This window comes from Sminthopsis crassicaudata, chromosome 6, assembly GCF_048593235.1.
Source record: "Sminthopsis crassicaudata isolate SCR6 chromosome 6, ASM4859323v1, whole genome shotgun sequence".
NCBI classification, from domain to species: Eukaryota; Metazoa; Chordata; class Mammalia; order Dasyuromorphia; family Dasyuridae; genus Sminthopsis; species Sminthopsis crassicaudata.
This window is the reverse complement of record NC_133622.1, coordinates 199,618,945-199,640,328: the sequence shown is the minus strand read 5'-3', so window position 1 is coordinate 199,640,328 and position 21,384 is coordinate 199,618,945. Positions and strand designations below refer to the sequence as shown.

Sequence of the window (21,384 nt, the reverse complement as noted above, 5' to 3'; positions counted from 1 at the left end):
ACCAGGAGGAAGATGGAGGTGATCTGACACTCAGAGAATCAATGGAACCCAAATCCTTGTTCCCCAATCCATATGCATTATAAACTTGTTACCTTTTGAAAGCTGCTAATGGCGCCCCTTTGTTCTCATTCTCATTTGCTGAAGAGTGAAGTTTCTTGGATGTTCAGGAAATTGCATTTTCCCTGTCTCTTATCCAGCTATTTAAATGATCAGCTCTTCCTAAATACTTACCCCTTTTTACCTGCTGTGTCCCAATGAACAAGTCCACAAAATTGTCCAAATAGATTTTATTAAAAGGCCCTTTAAGCACGAAATCTCCTTTTTTAGGAGATACTAGCTTGGTGTGGGAACAATGTTTGTGCTTCTTCCCTTTGGTTTTTCTTGCTGTGTGTTTTCCAGGCTTGACTCTGTGTCCTGGGAGCTCCAGTGCAATGATGCGAAGGCTGGAGCTTGGCCAACAGCAAAAGAGTGACCAGCTCCACAACCCACAAGGAGGCACAGGGCTAAACTTGGAGACTCCACTGGCTTCGGGACGCAGACATTCACTTCAGTACCATCTCCACACATACCATGTTCATTCCAGCCCCAAGAGTAACAGGTGCTTCCTACAGAAAAGAGGAGAAACAATAAATGTGAATTGTCTTCTATAATAGCAGGGGAAACCTCTGGGCTTTGGACCGCCTTTGCTAGCCCCTGTGGGCTCGCTCCTACTTTTTAGCATAGAACACATTCTTGGGTCTTCCTAGACTTCTTTGTTTCTGAGGAAGAAAGATACCAATATTGATCACCATCCTCTAGGTTAGAGAAAGACAGACATCTGTCGATTTGGTTTATGGATGAAGGTTAATCCCTTGATCCTGTGGACCCTGGGACTTGAGGATGGGAGAGAAGGACTGTGCTCATTCTTACTGGCAGACAAGTCAATTGGAAGGCATTTATCTGGGATAGGAAGGAGGCCTGGTGGCTCTGGGCCCAGTTCACCACCTGGTTTGGGCAATGTGCCCAGCCCCAGATAGCTATACCAGCTGACAAGCAGCAGGAGTAGGGGTGGGAGGAGGGGCAGGGCCTGGCCACAAGGCAGCAACCAGCAGGTTCCTATCCTCCTACCAAATGGTTCACTCTCTAGAGAGACTGAGGGATGATCTGGAAGGCCAAACTGGGGATCTATCAGAGACTGCAATTCTGGAGCTTTATAAAGACCCCCAGAGACATCCCTGCTTACTGACCGCATACCCAAGGGATGCTGATGTTGAGCACAGGACTGTGCTGGACAATTGGACAGAAGAAGAGTTCATCTGACTGCTTTTGATAAAAAAAAGAAAGAAAGAAAGAAAGAAAGAAAAACCCTTCTCTCTAGTACATGGGGTAGCATGCTGCTCTCAGTGGCACATCAGAAAAATCTTTAGGCCTGGTGACAGGCTTCACTTGGCAAGAGATGAAGAGAACCAAGGAAAGGGGATGGAATTTGCCAAATGGAAAATAAAAATATATCCTAAAGTAAAAAAAATATCAAAAGGGCCTTGACAATAAGACCTGGCTTCCAGTTTTAGCACTGCCTAAAAAGTTGCTCCATAGACTTCATTGAATATTAAATCCTCTATGGACCTCAGTCTCCTCTTCCATGACTGGTCTCAATTTGTGAACATTTATTAAACACCATTTGTGTCTATATTTGTCACCTGGATGGGTACAAAGATTAGATAAGACAAAGTCTGCTCTCACTGAGATTACTGTCTAGTAGAGAGGGATAAGATGCACAATATTATGTGATGAGTTCTTCAGGGAAGTGCTGAGATACAGAGTATACAAAAGTTGCAGAGAAATCCAAATTTCTCATTTTACATAAAAGGAAACTGAGACTTAGAGAGAGGGTCACATGGTGACTTGATGGCAGAACCATAACTTAATCCCTATCTTCTAGATCTTGGCTGTCATTGTCTCCATCATTATCACCCTGCGTGTCTGTAAGGGTTCTGGCTTTTCCAAGATCCTGGGGTTCCCAGATTTTATCTCCAGTATCATTACTGTTGTACAAGTCAACATATCTTATTCACCTCTTGTGTATTACACAAATTCCAAATATTCACCTCTCAATATCATCTGTGGGGACGATACAATAGCAAACTCAAAATCCCTTGGTCCGCATTAGACATTTATCTTCACGGACTCACACTGCTGTGATCTCCATGGCCCATGACCATATGAAGGGAGGATGTCCTTGGGACTTTCCTGCACATTTGTTGTACCTCTATTCAGTAGGAAACCCTGCCCTTAAAAATGGGGCCCTCCACTTAGGGCAGGAACCTGAATGTTCATTCCAGGGAAAGAGTTCATTATGGAGAACATGGGATTTCAAGGATTTTTTTTTTCACTCTAGCAAGGAGGGATGACTAGAAAGTCACCTAATTAGAAAGAGTGACATGCAATAGAGTCCTAGCTCCTCAGCTGATTCACTACATGACTCTGGAAAGTCACCGCTTCTCTCTGGCACTGCCAGAAGTCATATTTATTAAGCATTTACTTTGTGCCTGGTACTGACATTCAGGGGACAAAACTGTCTGCATTATGGCTCACGTGGCTATTATGAAGACTGTAGCTATTGTGGCTCATTTGATTATTGAACAGGATGGCAGAATTGAAAGCATCTAAATAGATCTGCCAAAACCTTCGTCTGGAACAGAACAGGAGTCCCCTCTGCAGTCATTTTCCAAAGGTAAAATCTAGTTTTCTACTGAAGGGCATGCCCTTTTCAGAGAAGGTGCTCTATGAGCAATGCAGAATTCAATTAAGTCCAGGGAAACTCAAAATGAGGAAAAGTAGAGCAGCCACCTCAAATATTCACAGGGACTTTTTGTGTCCGACCTGTGGCAAAGCATTCTGAGCTCTTATTATTCTCATCGGCCACAGCTGGACACACCATAACTTGACTCTAATATAGTGATGCCATTTTGGCCCTCTTCAAGAACGAAGGACCACAACCAACTAACCATAGGAAGAGGAAACTTCGATCCTTTTCTCCTCTCCCATTCTACATTTGGACAGCTTTAATTCCTTTTGGGTTTTGTTGTTGTTGTTATTTGTTTGGTTTTTTAAGAGAGCATACTTTCATTTATTTATTTATTTATTTATTTATTTATTGTTTTTGCAAAAATTTTATGCATGGGTAATTTTCCAGCATTGGCAACTGTAAAACCTTTTGTTCCAATTTTTCCCTTTCTTCCCCCCAATACATGTTAAACATGTGAAATTATAAGTTAAATAGAATATATGTATACATGTTCAAACAGTTATTTTGGACAGCTTTAATTGTTAAGAAACCCTATCTAGTCAAAATCTATTTCTCACAACTTCACCTGATACCTCCTAATTCTTTCCTAAGGAGACAAGTGACTAATTTAATGTTTCTCTGATATGGCAGGCCTACAAATGCTACTTATATACTGATATCATGATTATCCCCCTCTCCCAAGTCTTCTCTTTTCCAAACTAACCCTCCCTAAGTCCTTAAGTCAATTCCTTAATAATTGGATCTCCATCCCCATCACCATTAGTGTGGATTCATTACAGTTTGTCAATATCATCCCTCAAAATGTGGAACTCAGGCCTGAATAGAATATTCCAGAAGAATTCTCACCAGGACAGATTATCATCTCTTTAATAATCCAAACAATGTTCCTTTTAATTCAGATTAAGATGAAATGCATTATATTACCTCTTTTATCCTAACTATTTTAACTCAATTGGCAAATTTTATTAATTATCTCTTATGTGCTAGGTCATGAATTTAAATAAAGACCTTCATCTATCCTCATTAAGTTTTGTCTCTTTTTTTGGGGGGGGGGTAGTTTATACCTTTCTATATGTGTTTGAAGTCCAATTTTGTTGACCAAATAAGTAGCTATTGCTCTCTGCTACAGGACATCTTCAAAGGGATAACTATGTCATCTAGGTCCTCACACAAGCAATCCATACCAATGTTCAGCAGAATGGCACCAAGGACAGCACCTCAAAGCAATAGCTATGGATTTCTCTCCAGGTTTATATCACTATTCTGTGCATATAATCAACTAGTTTAGACTCTTAACTAGCCACTATCAACCAGCCCAGATCTTTCCTTATCCACAAGGAAAATGAGATAGAATCTTTCAAATAGTGTGCTGAAATTGAGGTATATTTCCAGTATGTGTTTTTTCTACCCGTCTAGTAAACTCAGTAATAAAGAAAAATGAGATTAGTTTGTTAAGACTTGTTTTAAATTTTATTTTATTTTGAGATCGAATCAAAAATTTCATCCAGATTGAAAGTGTAGTGATCACTTCAAAAGCCTAATCCCAATACTGATCAAAATAAAAACTTTAACCTGCTCATTATTTTTTGTCCCTCCTTAGGCAACCTGGTGGCCTTCCATTTTCAGATGCTAAACATTTGGTGCCAGACTTAAAAGACAAAATCACCATGAGCCTAAATAACATAGGAGTCAGAGTGCCCAAACTCAAATGATCTATCAGCTTCAGTTTCTCCAACAGCAGAAACACAAGTATGTACCACTACACCCTGCTCATGACTTTTTCCTCATGAGCCTAAATTGCCTCTTAGAGATCACCCCAAGTGTTCCAAATCATCTCTTTTCATAATGTATCATTGAAGTCCAATTAAAATTTGTTACAGTCTGAAACTTGTTACAATCTCTCCTTTTTGGAAAATTGGACAGTATTTTCAATGAATCAATAAACAAGCATATACCCATTTGTCATGATTTTCCTTTGTTAGGTGCTATGATACCCTTCTAATTATCTGGTATTCCAAAGATCACTGACAGTGCTTCAGCAGTCATATCCTCAAGTTCTTTCAGGACTTTTGGATAGAGTTTGTTTGGGTCTGAATATTTAAATTCTTTGAGATTGGATGATATATGATGGTCTCAAATCATCTCTTCACTTATTTTGGGTTTCAGTTACTTGTTAAACCTATTTGTTTCATGTTCCCAAATCTAAAAACAATTCTCCTTGGTAGAAAAAAAAGCAAACAAAAGAGCAGCTAAGTAGGTCTATCTTCTTTCGTGCTTTTCCATCATTATGTCAACTCCAAGCAGTACAGGTGGCCTTTGAGATCCATTCCAACTCTGAGAGTCCTTGAACCTAGATGCCCTCTTCTTATCTATCTTGAACTTCGAGGTAGTGTAATCACTTCATCCTCAAGATTCACATCATCTTTACTTTAATAACTACTTCCTCTTTATTGCTCAAAGCCAGGCTAAGAATAAAATTCTTCTTATCCTTTTGAAGGAAGAAATCAGCAAGGCAAATTAAGAGTTGCTCAGCTGCTCTGCTTTTATTGGAAAAAATCCTCCAATAATATTTATAGCAGAATTCCACAGAACTACTATAGCAAATATTCATGCCAATTTTGTGCTCTCCATCTAAAAATCATCATACAGTTCTGCCTCCTGTCCAGGTGGTTTATAGTATAATCCTATCACAATATTGCTTATTTCTCTCTTTCCTAATTTTTGCCTAAATACTGTGTGTCACACTTGCCTGATCTGGCACATAGATTTATACCTAGGCATTTACCATCTATATATACAATGCAGTGGACCTCTCCTTCTCCAAATTTGTTCTATTTGAGTAGGCTATAGAGCTCTATTGCTGCATTTTATTCATGAGTCACATTCCACCAAGTTTCACTAATGTCAACAAGCAATACTTATCTCTTTCTTTTTGGATTCACCTTATTACATATGTTCCATGCACTTTGATTTGTGCATCTGAAATTAGGCATACTTTTATTATCCTTCTTCCTTAATATCATCTCCGATAAATTAATAGACATCTCCACTGATCTTCTTTTTTTCCATGTCTTACCTGTGGTAGATGGCTTAATAGTTATGTTTGAGCATCTCTCCCTCTTTCCATGTTCACTTTCAACTCCTCTTATTCAAATCTGGGAGTTTCTAGATAAATATATACATGCATACATATTTATCTATCTTTATATCTCTCTACAAATATATATATTTCTACATCTCAAATGCATTTCATCTGTAAGAGCCCATCATTCTTGTATCTTAAATCCCATTCTTCAATCCTACCTCTTTAATCCCTCCTGAAATCCCTCTTTGTCTTCTAAAGTCCTTACTTTTAACTGGCAGCAGGGAAGAAAATCTCACTTGTGCCCTAGGTCTTATATAATCCTTAGAGTTGCTTTCTAAATTCCTTCTGGTTGCATCATTTGTCCTCATCTTTATTGACAGGCATAATCCTGGCTATAAGATTAAGGAAATTCTCCAACATGTTCCTCATACACAAAGCAGGAAGGCAGAAATATCTTTGCTGCAACACATTCCCTATATGCCTTTAGAACAGAATATGATATCCAGAGAAATCTCCTTTATATACATATTTTAGGAACATCTCAATTGTATGACATACTTGGGACTGAGGGGAATAATGAATTATAATGAAAGCTGAATGGAGGGGATGGGGGGAGCAAGGGAGGAGACAGAAAGGAACACACCAAGGCAAATGTTGCCACTGGATAGGAGAGGTAAGCAAGAGTAAGGTTCTATGATGGCAGGACCAGACCAAGAAAAATCCAGAAACAGTCAAAAGGTGAATATGTACAATATTAAAGCACCTCCAGAGTCTCAAGAGCTAGGTATTTCTGAAGTACCTCCAAAGAGTCCTGTTCCCTCTTGTCCCAAAGTTGCTTTGCTAATTCTGAAAGGGCTAGTATGACCTTTATAATTCCTCTAAGAGGTAAAAGTAGGGCAGTCTAGTTAGAAGGATGAATATGGAAGATCAAGAAATGTACACTGAGAACTGATATTCATTGAAACTATTCCAAGCTTCCCACATTATTGAAGCTGGCATTTCTATTTTTCTTTCCTTCTAAAGAACTTAACTGGGGCCCAATCTCTGTCCTTACTTTTTCCAGAGCCACTGAACATTTGTGCCATGTGAATTGAATTTTCTCTTAAAGAAGAGATGTTTGACAAAGCCTGACCTTACAGTGGGATTTATCTACTCACAGTTTCACATTGACCATACATGCTCCAGTAGATTTGTTTAAGATGTTGAGAAATTGTAGAAGTTTCCAATGGGGGGAACTTAGATTTTATCTGATTGATGGGTAAGCAAAATTCCAAAAGGAAGTTAATTTCTGGGGTAGGGATGTCATGTAAGAAGACACCACTAGGTTCAGCTTCTAATAAAATGGTCAGTTTGAAAAAGTCCAATAAAATAAATTGCATCTCTGTTCTTGGAAATTGTATTCCTGTTCTTTGTTATTTAAAGATGAAGGATAGAGGCAGAGTCTTGTACATTTGCTCTCAGTAAATGTTCATAAAGGTAGATTGTATCAATGAAACGGGAGAGGGAAATGGAGGAGGTGAAGATGGAGATGTCTCCCCTCAATTTTTTATGACTTTTGTTGACCAGGACATAAGTACAATAAAATAATTTTTAGAAGATAAGAAATTATAGATGTACAGATAAAGGAAGAAATGGAAAACAAATATCTGTAGAGCCTGCATTTTTTTCAATTTTAGGGGGCTGGAAGAGCTAGCCATTCTAAAGGGGGCCATGAAAATTCTTGAGGTAAAATGGTATGTTTCTAAAGAAAGATTCCATTAGCTTGGAGAAAAGAATACTTAGGCAGAGATATGATCACTGCCTTCAGAAACTTCAAAGGTGATCACATGGAGATTAAAATTGCTTAGCCCTGGAAGGCAAAACTAGGAAAAATGGGTAGAAATCTCAGGGAAGCAGTGCCATGGAAGAAAGAATATTCTAATCTAAAATAAATTATATTTATAAAATATTAAATATATAATATATAATAGAGAATGTTCTAAATCTTAAAAAAAGAATATTCTAAAAATCACAGTGATCCAGTCATGAAATGAAGTGCTTCAGGAAGTACTGAGTGAGGTGTTCAGGAAAAAGCCATATATGGTCACTTGTTAAATTTGGAAAACTGGAATTCATCTTTCCAGGAATGACTGGACTACATCACCTGTTTAGGCTCTTCCAGGTGTAATTTTCTATTGTTCTATGGTTCTTAATAAGACCTGCTTGAAGATACTTAACAGGCCCATTTAGAACTGCCCTGGATTTCTTGGAAGTTGATCCAATAGGGATGAGAGGGTTTTTTTGACAAAATTCTAGTATTATAATCACAAATGATTCATTAGGAGGAAAGAAGGGGTAGATATTTAGACATACCAATGTGAATGCATTGGGAGCTTCTTGCTAAACTCAGCATCAAAAAGAATAGGTATAGAAATGATGAACAAATAACATGGGGAGATGGTCTAATAATAGGAGCTACATATAGCCAGAATGGGCTACCTTGACAATAGTGAGTTTCCTGCGAGTCTTTGGATAAGGTATAAATGAGAGGTTTAGAGGGAATTCCATGAGAAGTGTTAGACTAGATTCCCTCTGAGGTCCTTCTAAATCAGAGATTTGGTGATTCTGGGATCCTCTCATACTTCCATCCTGCTCACTTATGACACATTATGGTACTGGGCAGGTGCACAAGCTCCCTCCTTCCAAGCTGGTTAGGATCCCTTTCCACACAATTTCAGATAAATCCTTTCTACATCTGCTTGGGGGTCCCCGGTGACATCCATATGCCCAGAGAATTGACTTTGTTGTGCTTCATCTAGACTTTGCTGATAGTATGTAGGTATGAGCTTTATATCCCTATATCATGGAGGGTATCTCTACTTCAGAAGCTTCAGATGTTCTCTCCATGGGTTTATTAACTAAATAACAAAGAACTCATCACCAAAACTCCTTTACAGAGTTCAACATAAATTGGACGCTAAATTCTTTGGTTCCCTACAAATAGGAAACACCTATGAAAAGAATATTAGGACAAGAGAGGCAGGAGTAGGCAGGCTACCTCTCTGCACCTTTGGCTTTTCAATCTATAATATATAGGTCTTCTGACAGTCTGTAATTCTACACTTCATTTAAAAGTCCTCATGAAATTTCACTGAGAATTTTTTTTACTTCAAGTAAAACAGTAAAGTTATCATGGCTAGTGTTCAGACAGGGATGACCCTGACATGTGAAAAACAAGTGAGCTGGACAGAGATATCTGATAGGCTAGAAGACGCTGACAGGAGAATCTTCCCAGGACAGTCTGCGTAACTGGCACTGGCTGAGCATGAAATTCCAAGCTGTTTTAGTCTCGTGATTTTGTGTCCCTGTATAACTGATGAGAGAGAACGAGAGAGAGAGAGAGAGAGAGAGAGAGAGAGAGAGAGAGAGAGAGAGAGAGAGAGAGAGAGAGAGAGAAAAGGAGGGGGGAAGACAGAGACAGAGAAAGATAGAGATAGAGAGATAGAAAAGAGACAGAGACAGAGATAAAAAGACAGAGGGAGACAGAGCCAGAGACACAGAGAAACAAACAGAGAGATAGACACACAAAGAACAGAGACAGAAATACAGAGACACAGGAATACACACACACACACACACACACACAGAGAGAGAGAGAGAGAGAGAGAGAGAGAGAGAGAGAGAGAGAGAGAGAGAGAGATTAGATGTTACAAGTCCTTCTTGTAGATGATTACAGCCCTATACTTAGGAAAGGAACAATGACTTGGATTTGGAAAGCATCCAGATCCTGGGAGCAGCAGCATCCCGCAATGCTGGCTCACACTCTTAGTCCGATATGCTTTGAGCATTTCGAATAAAAGTACATATTTGCCTTCTCAAGGAAAATCATTACCAGCCAGATATCGAAGGAGGAGTACAAAGAAACAGCATGATTGGGTAGAAATGAAAGCAGAAAAGTGATAATCAGGGCAGAGATGCTAGAAACACAAGACACCTGAAGAATAATTTAAAAAAACACACCATCATCTTCGATCACATGAGATGAAAGATAAAACCCAAAGCAGAAACTGTCCTTCTGCCAGGAGGAGGTGGGGAGGAGAAAGGGAGATTCAGAAAGTTAAAAGAGGAACATAAAAGTTAGTGTTGTATTTGTTTTTAACAAAATCTTTATGAAATAATCATAATATTAATAATAACAACCTTGATATAGTGCAAGGCATTATGCTAAGTGCTTTATAATTATTGCCCCATTTAATATTTACAACTCTAGGAGGTGGGTCCTATTAATATCCCCATTTTGCAGATGAGGAAACTGAAGCAAACAGGGGTTAAGTGATTTTTCCCATGGTGATACAAGCATCTGGAGCTGAATTTGAATACAAGTCTTCCTGCCTGATGGTCTATCTACTAAGTCACTTGGCTGCCAAAAGAATCCAAATGTGACCCAATCATTAGGAAAAGTAATGCTTGGGCTGCCAGAATGGAAAACCAAACCAGAGTGAGAAAAGAAATGGGTGAATATGGATATGAGTCAACTGAGCAACCAATAAAAGCCAATATGACCTCAGAGAGGTAGCAATGTAGGGATAACAATCCAGATCAAGAAAAATGACAGTCCTGATTCTTTCTGTCAGGTTTAGACTATAGCTAGAATGTCACATTCAGCCCCAGATGCCATCTTTTAAGGAGGATGTTGGCAAGGGAGGAGCTGTCCAGGAGGTTGGTCAGTGCAAGGTAGAGACTAGAGCTACTCTGTGTACTGGAGACTGAGTGTGAGAGATCACTGGATCATTAATCTAGAGAGGGAAGGGACCTCAGCCATTTAGCTTAACTCTTTCATTTTACAGAAGAAATATGAAAACCCAAGAAAGTTGTGACTTTTATTCAAGGTCAAGGGGGAAATCAAACCCAGGGATTAAAGAGCCAGAATTTTTTTCTTCTTTACCAGAGGGGATATCCAGGCCTAATTGGGGCTATATTGTTCAGTCATTTTTCAGTCAAATCTGACTCCTTGTAACTGTTTTTTTCTTGGCAAATACTAAAGTGGTTTGCCATTTCCTTCTTGACTTGCCCAGGGTCCCACAGCTAGTAAGGTGAAGCTGGATTTGAACTCAGGAAGATGAATCTTCTTGACGCCAGACCAGCACTCCATCTACTACACTACCTACCTGCCCTTTGGGGATGGCTGGCAGGTATTAAATCAACAGGAAGATCTGAGCTCCTCTGCTGCTAGGGAGCAGCTAAAATACCCCACCCTCTCTCCATCGCTGTTCCCTATGAATAAAAAACTTCCCTGACACATCCTCATTAATCCTCATGAAGCCATGTTTTTTTTTTTTTAATCAGAAATATAGCTGCTCTAAGATAGATTTGTTCTTTCACCTTGAATCTAGTTGGCTTGTAGGTCACTCCTAGGCAGAGGGACAGTGAGGCAGAAACAATATAAAACACTCTCTTGGTACCATCTTCTTTCCCCACATCCCTACCCTCAGTTTGAGAGCTGCCTCTTATAAGATAAAGCTCTTCCCGGAGAATGGGGAATATTTTGATGATGGTTCTGAAAGGACAATTGGGAGAAGACCTTTTTTATGTTGTTAGGGGAGGAGAGTAATTGGTTTATTAGTCACAAGAATACATTGTAAGGTCAACAACTGCCCTTGTGAAAATGAAAGAAGAGATGGAAGAAAGGTCAGAGGGAGAAAAAAAAACTAAGTTGGCTACATGAGAAGAATCACATTTGTATAGGAAGATTAAAGCAGAGAGCATCCACAGGCTTCTCCTTGGAGAGTCCCCCAGCAATGACACTGGATTAGTTTCCATAAACCTCCCCATGAAGTCATATGTGAAGGGTGAGTGAAGACCAGAGGGATCATAGTCAGCAAACCTATGCTATCACAAGCAATACTGAGATCTCCCTTCTCCTTTGCTTGAAGATAGAATGCCAGATCTGCTATTCATTTGCTCAACAAACAAGTCTCTCCTCTTCAGTTTCTTCATCAGAAAATAGTAGGGTTGGATTGACTGACCTCTAAGTTCCCTTACTAAGATCCCAAGTCACTTAAGCTAAGATTCTTTCCATCTTAGTGTGTTTTTAAGATGCTAAGTATCTCACAGAAATTCCCAGAAGGCTACTCATGAGTCTGATTTAGTGATTTAACTTCTCTGGGGCTCAGTTTATTCATCTGTAAAGTCCTCATGTGCAAAATGATGGGAGAGGCAGGAGTTAGACTAGATGACCTTTGAAATCCCTCCAGTAATGGAAGTGTGAATCTGTGATTCTATATCTGTGGTTATCCTGTTGCCTGAGGGATTCACAGAATCATGGAATTCTTAGAAGCTAACCATGTCAATCTCTCAACTAGTATAGAAGTCTCTTTTAATGATAATAGCTAGCATTTGTAAAGTGCTTTAAGGTTTTCAAAGAGTTTTTCCCAAAATTGCTTCATCTTGTCCTTACAGCAACCCTAGGAAGTAGGTGCCATTATTATAATACCCATTTTACAGATGAGGAAACTGAGGCAAGTGGAAGTTAAGGGACTTGCCCATAGTTACATAGCCTGGATTTGAACTCAGATTTCATAACAACCTTATCATAGAATTATGCAGCCTCAGCTTAAACCTCCATTTATGGAGGACACTTTGCTTTACAATGAAAACATTCCATTATTAAACAGAATAGAAAGTCATTTTTTAAATAGTCAAACCCATCTCCCTCTTTAATTCTCACCCAGTCCTCCTATTTCTGCCTTCTGAATCCAAAAGAAGTTTAATATCTCTTCTACAATGCAGTTTGTAGATACTTAATTACAGTCATTGTATCTCCCCAGTTCCTTCAGGGGTTTTTTTCTAAAATGACATAGAACTTGTACCCTTCAACACCCTGATTATTCTCTACTTTTTCCATATCCTTCCTAAAGTTGAGGTACCTAGAACTTCCTAGAAAGGATCAGAATATTTGAGATAGAACTAGAACAGGGAATAATTCACCAAGGATGATAAACAAGGATGATAAACATTATTGGACTTACATTAGATTTTTTTTGGCTACTGTGCCACATTTGGATTTGCAGTTTCTTAAATCTCTTTATTTGTTTGCATGCAACCTGCTCTCTAGGCATGTCTGGTCTCAAGACATATAATCCAGTAAATTACTTTTTGAACCAAAGTAGATACATTTATGACATTTAAGAAGCCATGCTGTCATGTCTCGCCCCTCCAACTATGGCTATGACACAACTGACATTGTAATCCCAATGTTCAACTCTCAATTGTTATCTCAATAAGAGACTCTCTAGTGCCTACTTAGGGCAGAAACGATGACCCTTTAAACATGAAGGAAATTCTTCATCCTTGGAAAAAGCACTCCTCTTGTTCTTCTTCCAGGAATGGATGTGTCCAAAGAATAATTCTATCAAAGTGGATGACAACCTTTTGGTGAAATGAATTGGGGAGAGATAAACTGAGAACTGATGGGGCTTTTTTGCTTAGTAAATGTTGGGGCAATGTCCTATTGGTGTCTATTGGATTTTCCAAATTTCTGTTATATAGAGGGAAGCTCTTAAAAGTCCTTAGATAAGTTTCAATGTTGCTCACAGTGATCAAAGATACATGAGACATTTTGGTACTTTCAAGACAAGGAAGCACCCTAGTTCCCTGAAGACCAGGAACAAAATCAGAACAGCCCCTGATGACTGGAAACAGGATGAGCATAAAATGTCACCCCAAGTACAGAATTTTTAACTTTCAACTAAAAAGCTTTTCCAGGATACTGTCAGTTACTTGGCCACATTTAGACTATCATTTTGCTCATTACTTCAAGCTCCAAGGTCGACTGAAGAACCATAGAATGAATAATTCATAAATACAGAAAGGACAACAAATCACTCTTAACCTCCTCCAAAAGTGACTCCAGGGACATACAAATTCCCATGTGAAAAGCAGAGATGCTTCCTCTAGAAACTTGGAAGACTTCCTGTGATTCCCATGTTGCCAGAGATGGAGAGTGGGGGGAAGGACCATGACTAGTCACCTTGTTCTCTTTTCTGAAATGGGGAACCAACATATAAGCTAAGGAATGCTATTAAATATTATAGTAGCAGCATGATGTGATGGGAAGATCTTTGAGCCAGGAAGCAAGAAATTGGAGTTTGCCAGGATGCTGCCTGGGACCACGCTGGAGAAATCAGTAATTTAGTGAATTGGGGGAAGTGACACTATGGACTACGAAGACTAGGAATCCATTATGTTTAACAACATCACCTTTTCTTAATTAGATAAGAGATGTGAAAAGGGTTTTGTAAGCTATAAAGTGCTCTCCAGAGAAGGGATTATTTGTATTACTATAATAAAATAACCCCTACCAGTCCAAGAGATACTCTCAGCTAACATAAGATAAATGAGTTCCTTACACTGACGACACTGGAGACCCTAATTCTATAGAGCTGGAGGGGAAGGAGTTGGTGGAGGTTGAGGCCTTCTCTCATTCCGGTCCTTGATGTCAGCCCAAGTGTTGGATTCCATGTGGGCCCCAAAGTGATGCTGTTGCTGCTGTAGCTGCTGCTGTTGCTGTGGGTACATTTTCGTAGTCACCTGCAGTGTGAGGGTGAGATGTGCGGCAGCTCAGCTTTGGTTAACTATTCTTAGGTCTGGGAATTGGAGACGACAGAATTAGAAGTTACTAGGTGCAAACATGGCCTGTTTTTTGTGTTTTGTGTTTTTTTCCCCCTTGGTCTTTATTTATTTATTTATTTTTAACAAACAAAGGATCTACTCTCTCCCCCCTCCTGGACTGACTTTCTTCCTGAATTCTGCATTCCCTTCTGGAGCTGTGGTCTCAATGGGCTTATTAACTACAGAGAATAATTTTCTGTGACTGCAGGAGACAATAAATGCCATTGCCTCTAGGTTCCTGTCACCACACTCTGGAGGAGAGTGAGAGATTGTGTCATGGAGGATCATGGATGACTTTACAATTCTGGATTCTTGAATGAACTCAGCATCCACCCATCATCTACCCATGCTTTATTTTCAATCTCAATGGATTTAAGATCATGTAGTCTTGATAAAGGGATGACCTTGAAGACAGCCATCATATCTTCTCTTCCCCTGTTCTTTCAGTCTGTTCTGAAATGGCAAAGTTTCCAGTCCCTTCAACAACCCAATCAATATGTATTTTAGGCTGGATCATCCCAAATTAATGATCAGGTGAGATCTGGAGGACTTGGAATTGGAGGCTTGGGTCAATCTCAAATCTGTGGCTAATCTTGCCTTTGTTTTCCCCTTACTTCTCTGGGCCTCATCTTCATGAGTAAAAGAGGGAATGATAATTCTTATATTGCTTATGTTACCTAGATCTTATAGATCATTAAATACTCCATAAATGTGATAAATAAGAATGAGAGATAGTCTGTTGCGTGAAAAGATAGTCTTGGAGAGTGGATGGATGGATGGATGGATAGCCTCCCTACTAGACTAGATCTCAGGTAACAACAAAAGCTAAAAACTCAATGGGACAGACTGATACTATCTGAACAAAGATGTAATTGGTGGGGGAAGGGGAAGGAGCGAGAAGCTCTGGTGTTTAGTGGATCTGTGACCACATTATTTTGAGTAGTGTTACACATTATTATGAATATGATAATGGGAGGACTGAATGATTTCTATAATCCTTCCCAACACTGACATCCCAAATACTTATATAGCAATGTGTAAATGTTAGATATTATTTTTAATATTATTACTGTTGTTATTAAGCCAAATGAGCAGCCACTAAAATTCTGATCAGGTCACTCAGTAGTATCAGGGAATGAGGGGCTATGTGGAGAAAGCTGGGACAGGGATGGGGGACTTCCTTGTTCCTACAGGAGGAGGTATATTAAGGTCTCAGCTAGTCTGTGTTTACATGGTTACATGGGACCCAGGGTACCTGCAATCCCCTGCCTGCATTGTTCTGCAAGCCAGGGTTCATTTTGCAGGGACAGGTGTGGAGGCTCACAGCCCAGGAGGCTCACAGTAGCCCTCAGTAACCATAGCAACAGCTGGGGGTGGGGAATGCCTTGTCTCCTACTGACAGATTGCATCCCTATCAACATGGAGGATACTGTGGTGGTGAGAGCGGCCTTGAAGAGCAAGGACAAAGGAGACGGAAAATGCGACTCTCCTAACAGAGCTTTTGTAGCAAATCCCAGCTCTGGGCCACTGATCACAAATTCCAGAAATACTGAGTCCCTCTTAGGTGCTGGGTGTTCCACCACCTGCTAAGCCCTGTCAAAGGGAGATACAGTCTCTGACCTCACAGAGCTCATCGTCCAGCTAGGGGTGACTCCCACACAAGAAAATATAACTGCTGATATTACAGGATTATAGACTCGGACATGGGAGGGACCAGAGAGATCAAAAATTAAAACTCTCCTCTGAGGAAAAGAGACACATTTCAGAGAAACTAATAAAAAATTCAGTCAGTAAGTCCATGAAGGTGGGATTCACATCCTGATCTTTCCCATACCAACTCCACTATTAGTTGCTCTACTTTAAATAAGAGGCCTGAGAAAGGGGAGATCGCTATGGGTTGGGATGGTCCAGTAAGACCTTTTACAACAGGCTAGCTTCTACAGGATTCCTCCAGGCCAGGGATTTTTAACCTTTTGTTGTTGTTGTTGTATCCTGGACTCTTGAGGCACTTTGGTGAAGCCTATAAATAATTCAGAATAATGTTTCTAAATGCATAAAATAAAATATAAAAGATTGCAAAGAAAACTAGTTCTGTGTAAATATAGCTATCAAAAAATATTTTTTAAAAGTTCATGGATCCCAGGTTAAGCATCCCTGTTTTAGGGCACTGCCATGACAGAGTACAGACCTTTATCACTACAGCCTAGTGGCTAGACTATTGGAATGCCTTCCTAATGAACCACTGGACAAATACCGCTTTCTACCTCTAGTCTCACCCAGTTCTTTCATCCAGCTGCCAAATCAGCCTTTCTAATGTAACAGTCCAACCATGTCACTCTGCTGATCCTTTAGTATTCCCTATTGCCTGTAATGATAAAACTAGACCCCTGAGATGAGCATTTAAAATCCTTCCCGAGTTCCATTTTCCAGACCAACTAGATTGCTATGATCTTGTCTGCCCTCTCCTGTATATGTCTATTAGTGCAATCCCCTCCCAGGGACCCATTTCCTCCTCACCTCCATCCATCCACTGAAATCCTTTTTTTCCCCTTCCCCCATTTTCTTTTATTTTATTATTGTGAATTTTACAAATACCAAATAAAACAAGAATTTTCATATAGGATTAGATGTGAGGCTAAATTTTCACTATGCAGCACTTACTTTTCTTTTTAAGTTATAATAAATTCAACATATGACTTTCAAAGCTATCCTTTTTATTTTATTTATGCCTTCTGATCTCGATCTCTCTCTCTCTCTCTCTCTCTCTCTCTCTCTCTCTCTCTCTCTCTCTGTGTGTGTGTGTGTGTGTGTGTGTGTGTGTGTGTGTGTGTGTGTGTGTGTGAAGGGGGAGCCCTATTTCTACTCTCCTACCCTACTGCAAGAGAAAAAAAGACTCTTATAGCCAATATGCATATTCAAGAGAAAACAAAACAAAAAAACAGCAAAAAAAAAAAAAAAATTCCTATATTGTTCTAGTCCAAAGGGATATGTCTCATTAAAGACCTTTAGTCAGAAGGTATCTGTACAATTTAACACCTTTAGGGGGCACAGTTTCAAATGTTTTATAGAATGACTTTTGTATATTGCATACCTAATCAATTCTTATTGCTCAGCCTCTATATTTTTAAACAGTGCTACATAGTTACTATTTGTAGAATATTTTGAAATATGGTATTACTTGGGTCCTTTTCTTCCAACTCTGAACAGGAATAAACTATCTTTTTCCTTGATACATTTAATAGTATCTATCTGAAACCAAAACCCAGCATTATATATAGGGGGATAAACTAAAAACCTTTACAATAAGATCAGAAGTAAAGCAAGGATGTTTATTAAATACAGCACTATTACTTGATCTACTGGTAAAAATGCTAGCTACAGCAGTAAAGAATAAGTATAGGCAAAGAAGAAACTACATTTATCATTTTTGTAGATGACATAATGGTTTAATTAGAGAATCTGAAGGAGTCTACTAAAACTAATTTAGATAATTAAAACCTAGAAAAATTGCAGAATATAAAATGAATCCACATAAAGCCCACCAAAGCAAAATAGAAAAAGATATTCCATTAATTAAGGAATGTATACTATAATTGAGAATTTACATACCAAGGCATAGATAGAAACAACAATATGATTACAACATGACACATTTTTTACAGGAAAAAAAGACAAACCTGAATAACTGTAAGAATACTAATTGCTCATGGGTAGATTGAACCAATTTAATAAAAATTATAATTATAGCAAAATTATTTTTAATCATTCAGTGCCATACCAATTCTCAAAATATTTCTTTATAGAACTAGAAAAAAATAATAATGAAATTCATCTGAAGAACAAAAGGTCAAGGATTGTAAATGAGCCTTCAAGGTTCAGGTACCAACTTCTACCCAAGATCTTCTCTTGAAGATAGTCTTTCTTTCCCATCAGACAACCCTGTCTAGTTCTGTCCTTTGTCTTTGGAGTTGAGAAAGTTGATATGGCCAATATATGTGTCAGAGGCAGGACAACAACCCAGGTTTTCTTAATTCCCAAGCAAGCTCTCTATCCATTCTGCCACCCTCTCCCCTAATCCCTTCTAATAGTAAGCACTTAATAAATATTTGTTGAAATAAATTAGAATGCAAATGGAGGGCCTAAAAGTGACATCATCACTCTAAGAATAGGATCTAACAAACATTAGGCATTTAATAAATATTCATTGATTGATTAGTTTATCATAGGCTAGACCTCCTTTAGGGTCTATCTATATCTCAGAGATTCTACACTTTTGTTATACATTTCAAGTTCATCCAAGTAAACATTGAATTTTCTGAAATGTTTGTAACAGTATCTAAGGAGAAGAAGGTAAAAATAATAAAATAATATAAAAGAAAATAGATACATAAAGGAAGAATTATTAAGTTACAGAGCCTGGAAAACTTATCATAAGTTTTTCCTATTTTGGCATTAGACTGACCAATTTACCAATTCCCTTTTACAAGAAAATACGGTGCATATTTTTTACCATGTTTAACGTATATTGGATTACTTGCCATCTAGGGGAGGGAGTGGGTGAAGGTGGGAAAATTGGAACATGAGGTTTTGCAAGGGTCAATGTTGAAAAATTATCCATGCATATGTTTTGAAAATAAAAAAGCTTCAATAAATAAAAGAGGGCATGGTGGAGAGGAAACAGTGGTTAAGTGGTACATTGGTTAGATGATTGGACTGGGACTAAGGAAGATCTGAATTCAAATCCAACCTCATACTCTTACTAGCTATGTGATCCTGGGCAAGTCACTTAACTGCTACCTGCCTCAGTTTCCTCATTTATAAAATGGGGATAATCATAGCACCTATCTCCCCGGGTTATTGTGGCTATCAAATGAGATATTTGTAAAGTGCTGGAAAGTGCAGACCTTAAAGTTCTATATAACTATATACTAGTTATTATTGTTATTATTATGCTTCAAGGTTGATAGGCTCCCATTTCATCCCATGAACCCTGGGGAAGGAGTTTCTTACTACATGCAGAATAGATGCAAATTAAGTAAGCCCCATCACAATTCAAAACTACAGTTGTATAGTTTTGTCTCACAATGCCCGATGATCAGTGTTCTGTTCTTTTTGGTCTCAGAGGAACCGAGTTGCATAGATGTCTATTTAGACCCCATGTAAGGTATTTGTCATCTTTTTTTGTTTGTGTCAAAGTCCCTGTGGATAATCTGGTAAAGTCCATGGATCCCTTTCTCAGCATAATGTTTTTAAAGTCATAAAATAAAATGCATAGGATTACAAAGAAAACTAATTATGTTTAAATAGTTTATATTTATATTATATTATATATATTTATTTATTTAATTACATATATATTTATTTTATTAAAGCTTTTTATTTTCAAAACATATGCAAATATCACTGACCCTTGAAAAACCTTGTGTTCCAAAATATGCTTACATATATATGTTTATACATATAGATATAAAGTTCATAGATTCCAGGTGAAGAACCTCTGCTCTATGCAAAAAAAAAAAAAAAAAAAAAAAAAAAAAAAAAAAAAAAAAAGCAACCTAAAAATCAAAAGGCTGCCTCAAAGGGAGTAGGTTTCCTCTTATTGATGCCTTCAAAATAACCATGCATGTCCAGTTTACAGAGAAATTAGAGAAAGGATTTCATTTCAGGTACATATTGGTCTAGATGGCCTTTAAGAACCTTGTCCACTGATAAGTTTCTGTGTTTTTATGTAAGTGTCCGCACGGGAGAAGCAAAGATGAAGGAAAGATACAGTCTACTACATCAATGAGTTTATGATCCAAAAGAGAAAATAATACAGACACAGTGATAAATGTGAGAAACAATAGGATGTGATCAGTGGAAAGAGAGAGACAGAGCAGAGAATCTGAGAAGAAAACACTCAGCTGGAAAGTAAGACTTCAGGGAGAAGATGGACCTGTTTCCACCAAGAGAAGGATGGATTCCTCAAAGAAAAGGATATTTTGTTTTCAGTGGCCACTATATAAAGAAGATAGGACATGGAGCTATGACTTCACTAGTACGTAGGGAACTCCATAATGAGAATCTCTACCAATACTGATCATCACTCTCTGAGCAAATTGTAATCTTAGATTCCTAGAGCAAGGAAAGGTTGTGTCCTGGGATCATAACCTGTATGAATCAGAAGGGAGACTTGAACTTGTCTCTATCAGCTCCCTACCTATTATGTCACCTTGCCTCTTGTCTGACATGTGGTTGGTCCTTAAAACGTGCTTGATGAAATAAACTAATCATTCAGTCAGTCAATAAACATTTATTAAACACTTAATTATGTCAGGTTCTATGATGACCACTGGAGATACAAAGAAAGGCAAAAAAATAGTCCCTACCCTCTGATTATAAGGATTAAATCAAACAATTAGAGTTACAGAAGTTGTCTATTGAGAGTATGATAAATGAAAGTGGTACAAGGATTGGATGAGATTGGGGGATGACTTTTAGTCATGTTTGATTAGAAAAAGCTTTCATAACTTAAGACTATCCTAAGATTTTGGGGATGCCTTGTATGAGAGATTGTTTAAAATATTAATTGAACTAAATTGACATTCCTTCATTGTTCCATGGCACTGTCATGCCTGTGTTGCTAGGCACAGTGAATGGCACAGCCACTGGGCTCGGTGCCTGGGGATGGGAGTGGGGGTGGGTTTCTGGACCTATTAGAATGCTGGCATTAACAAATGCTATAGTTGTGATTGCCAAACAAATCTATCCCACCCTTCCACTGGAGGGCTTCCCATAATGCCAGGTTGCTCTGTTAGAACCATAAGGGATGCTATTGGATCCAACTCAATGAAATCAAATCCCAAGAAGAATTTAAGTGCCT

The 21,384-nt window shown here is 38.5% G+C and overlaps 1 protein-coding gene across 2 annotated transcripts in view; it reads right to left on the bottom strand.

The window, feature by feature from the left end:
• Positions 1–272: 272 nt before the first annotated feature.
• SERGEF (secretion regulating guanine nucleotide exchange factor) overlaps positions 273–21,384 on the bottom strand; it is a 224,612-nt gene continuing 203,500 nt past the window's right edge. For both annotated transcript variants that reach the window (XM_074275230.1, XM_074275232.1), the window contains exon 11: positions 273–605. In XM_074275230.1, coding sequence (XP_074131331.1) covers positions 334–605 — 272 coding nt within the window. In that variant the 3' untranslated portion in view covers positions 273–333. The remainder of the gene's footprint in view (positions 606–21,384) is intronic.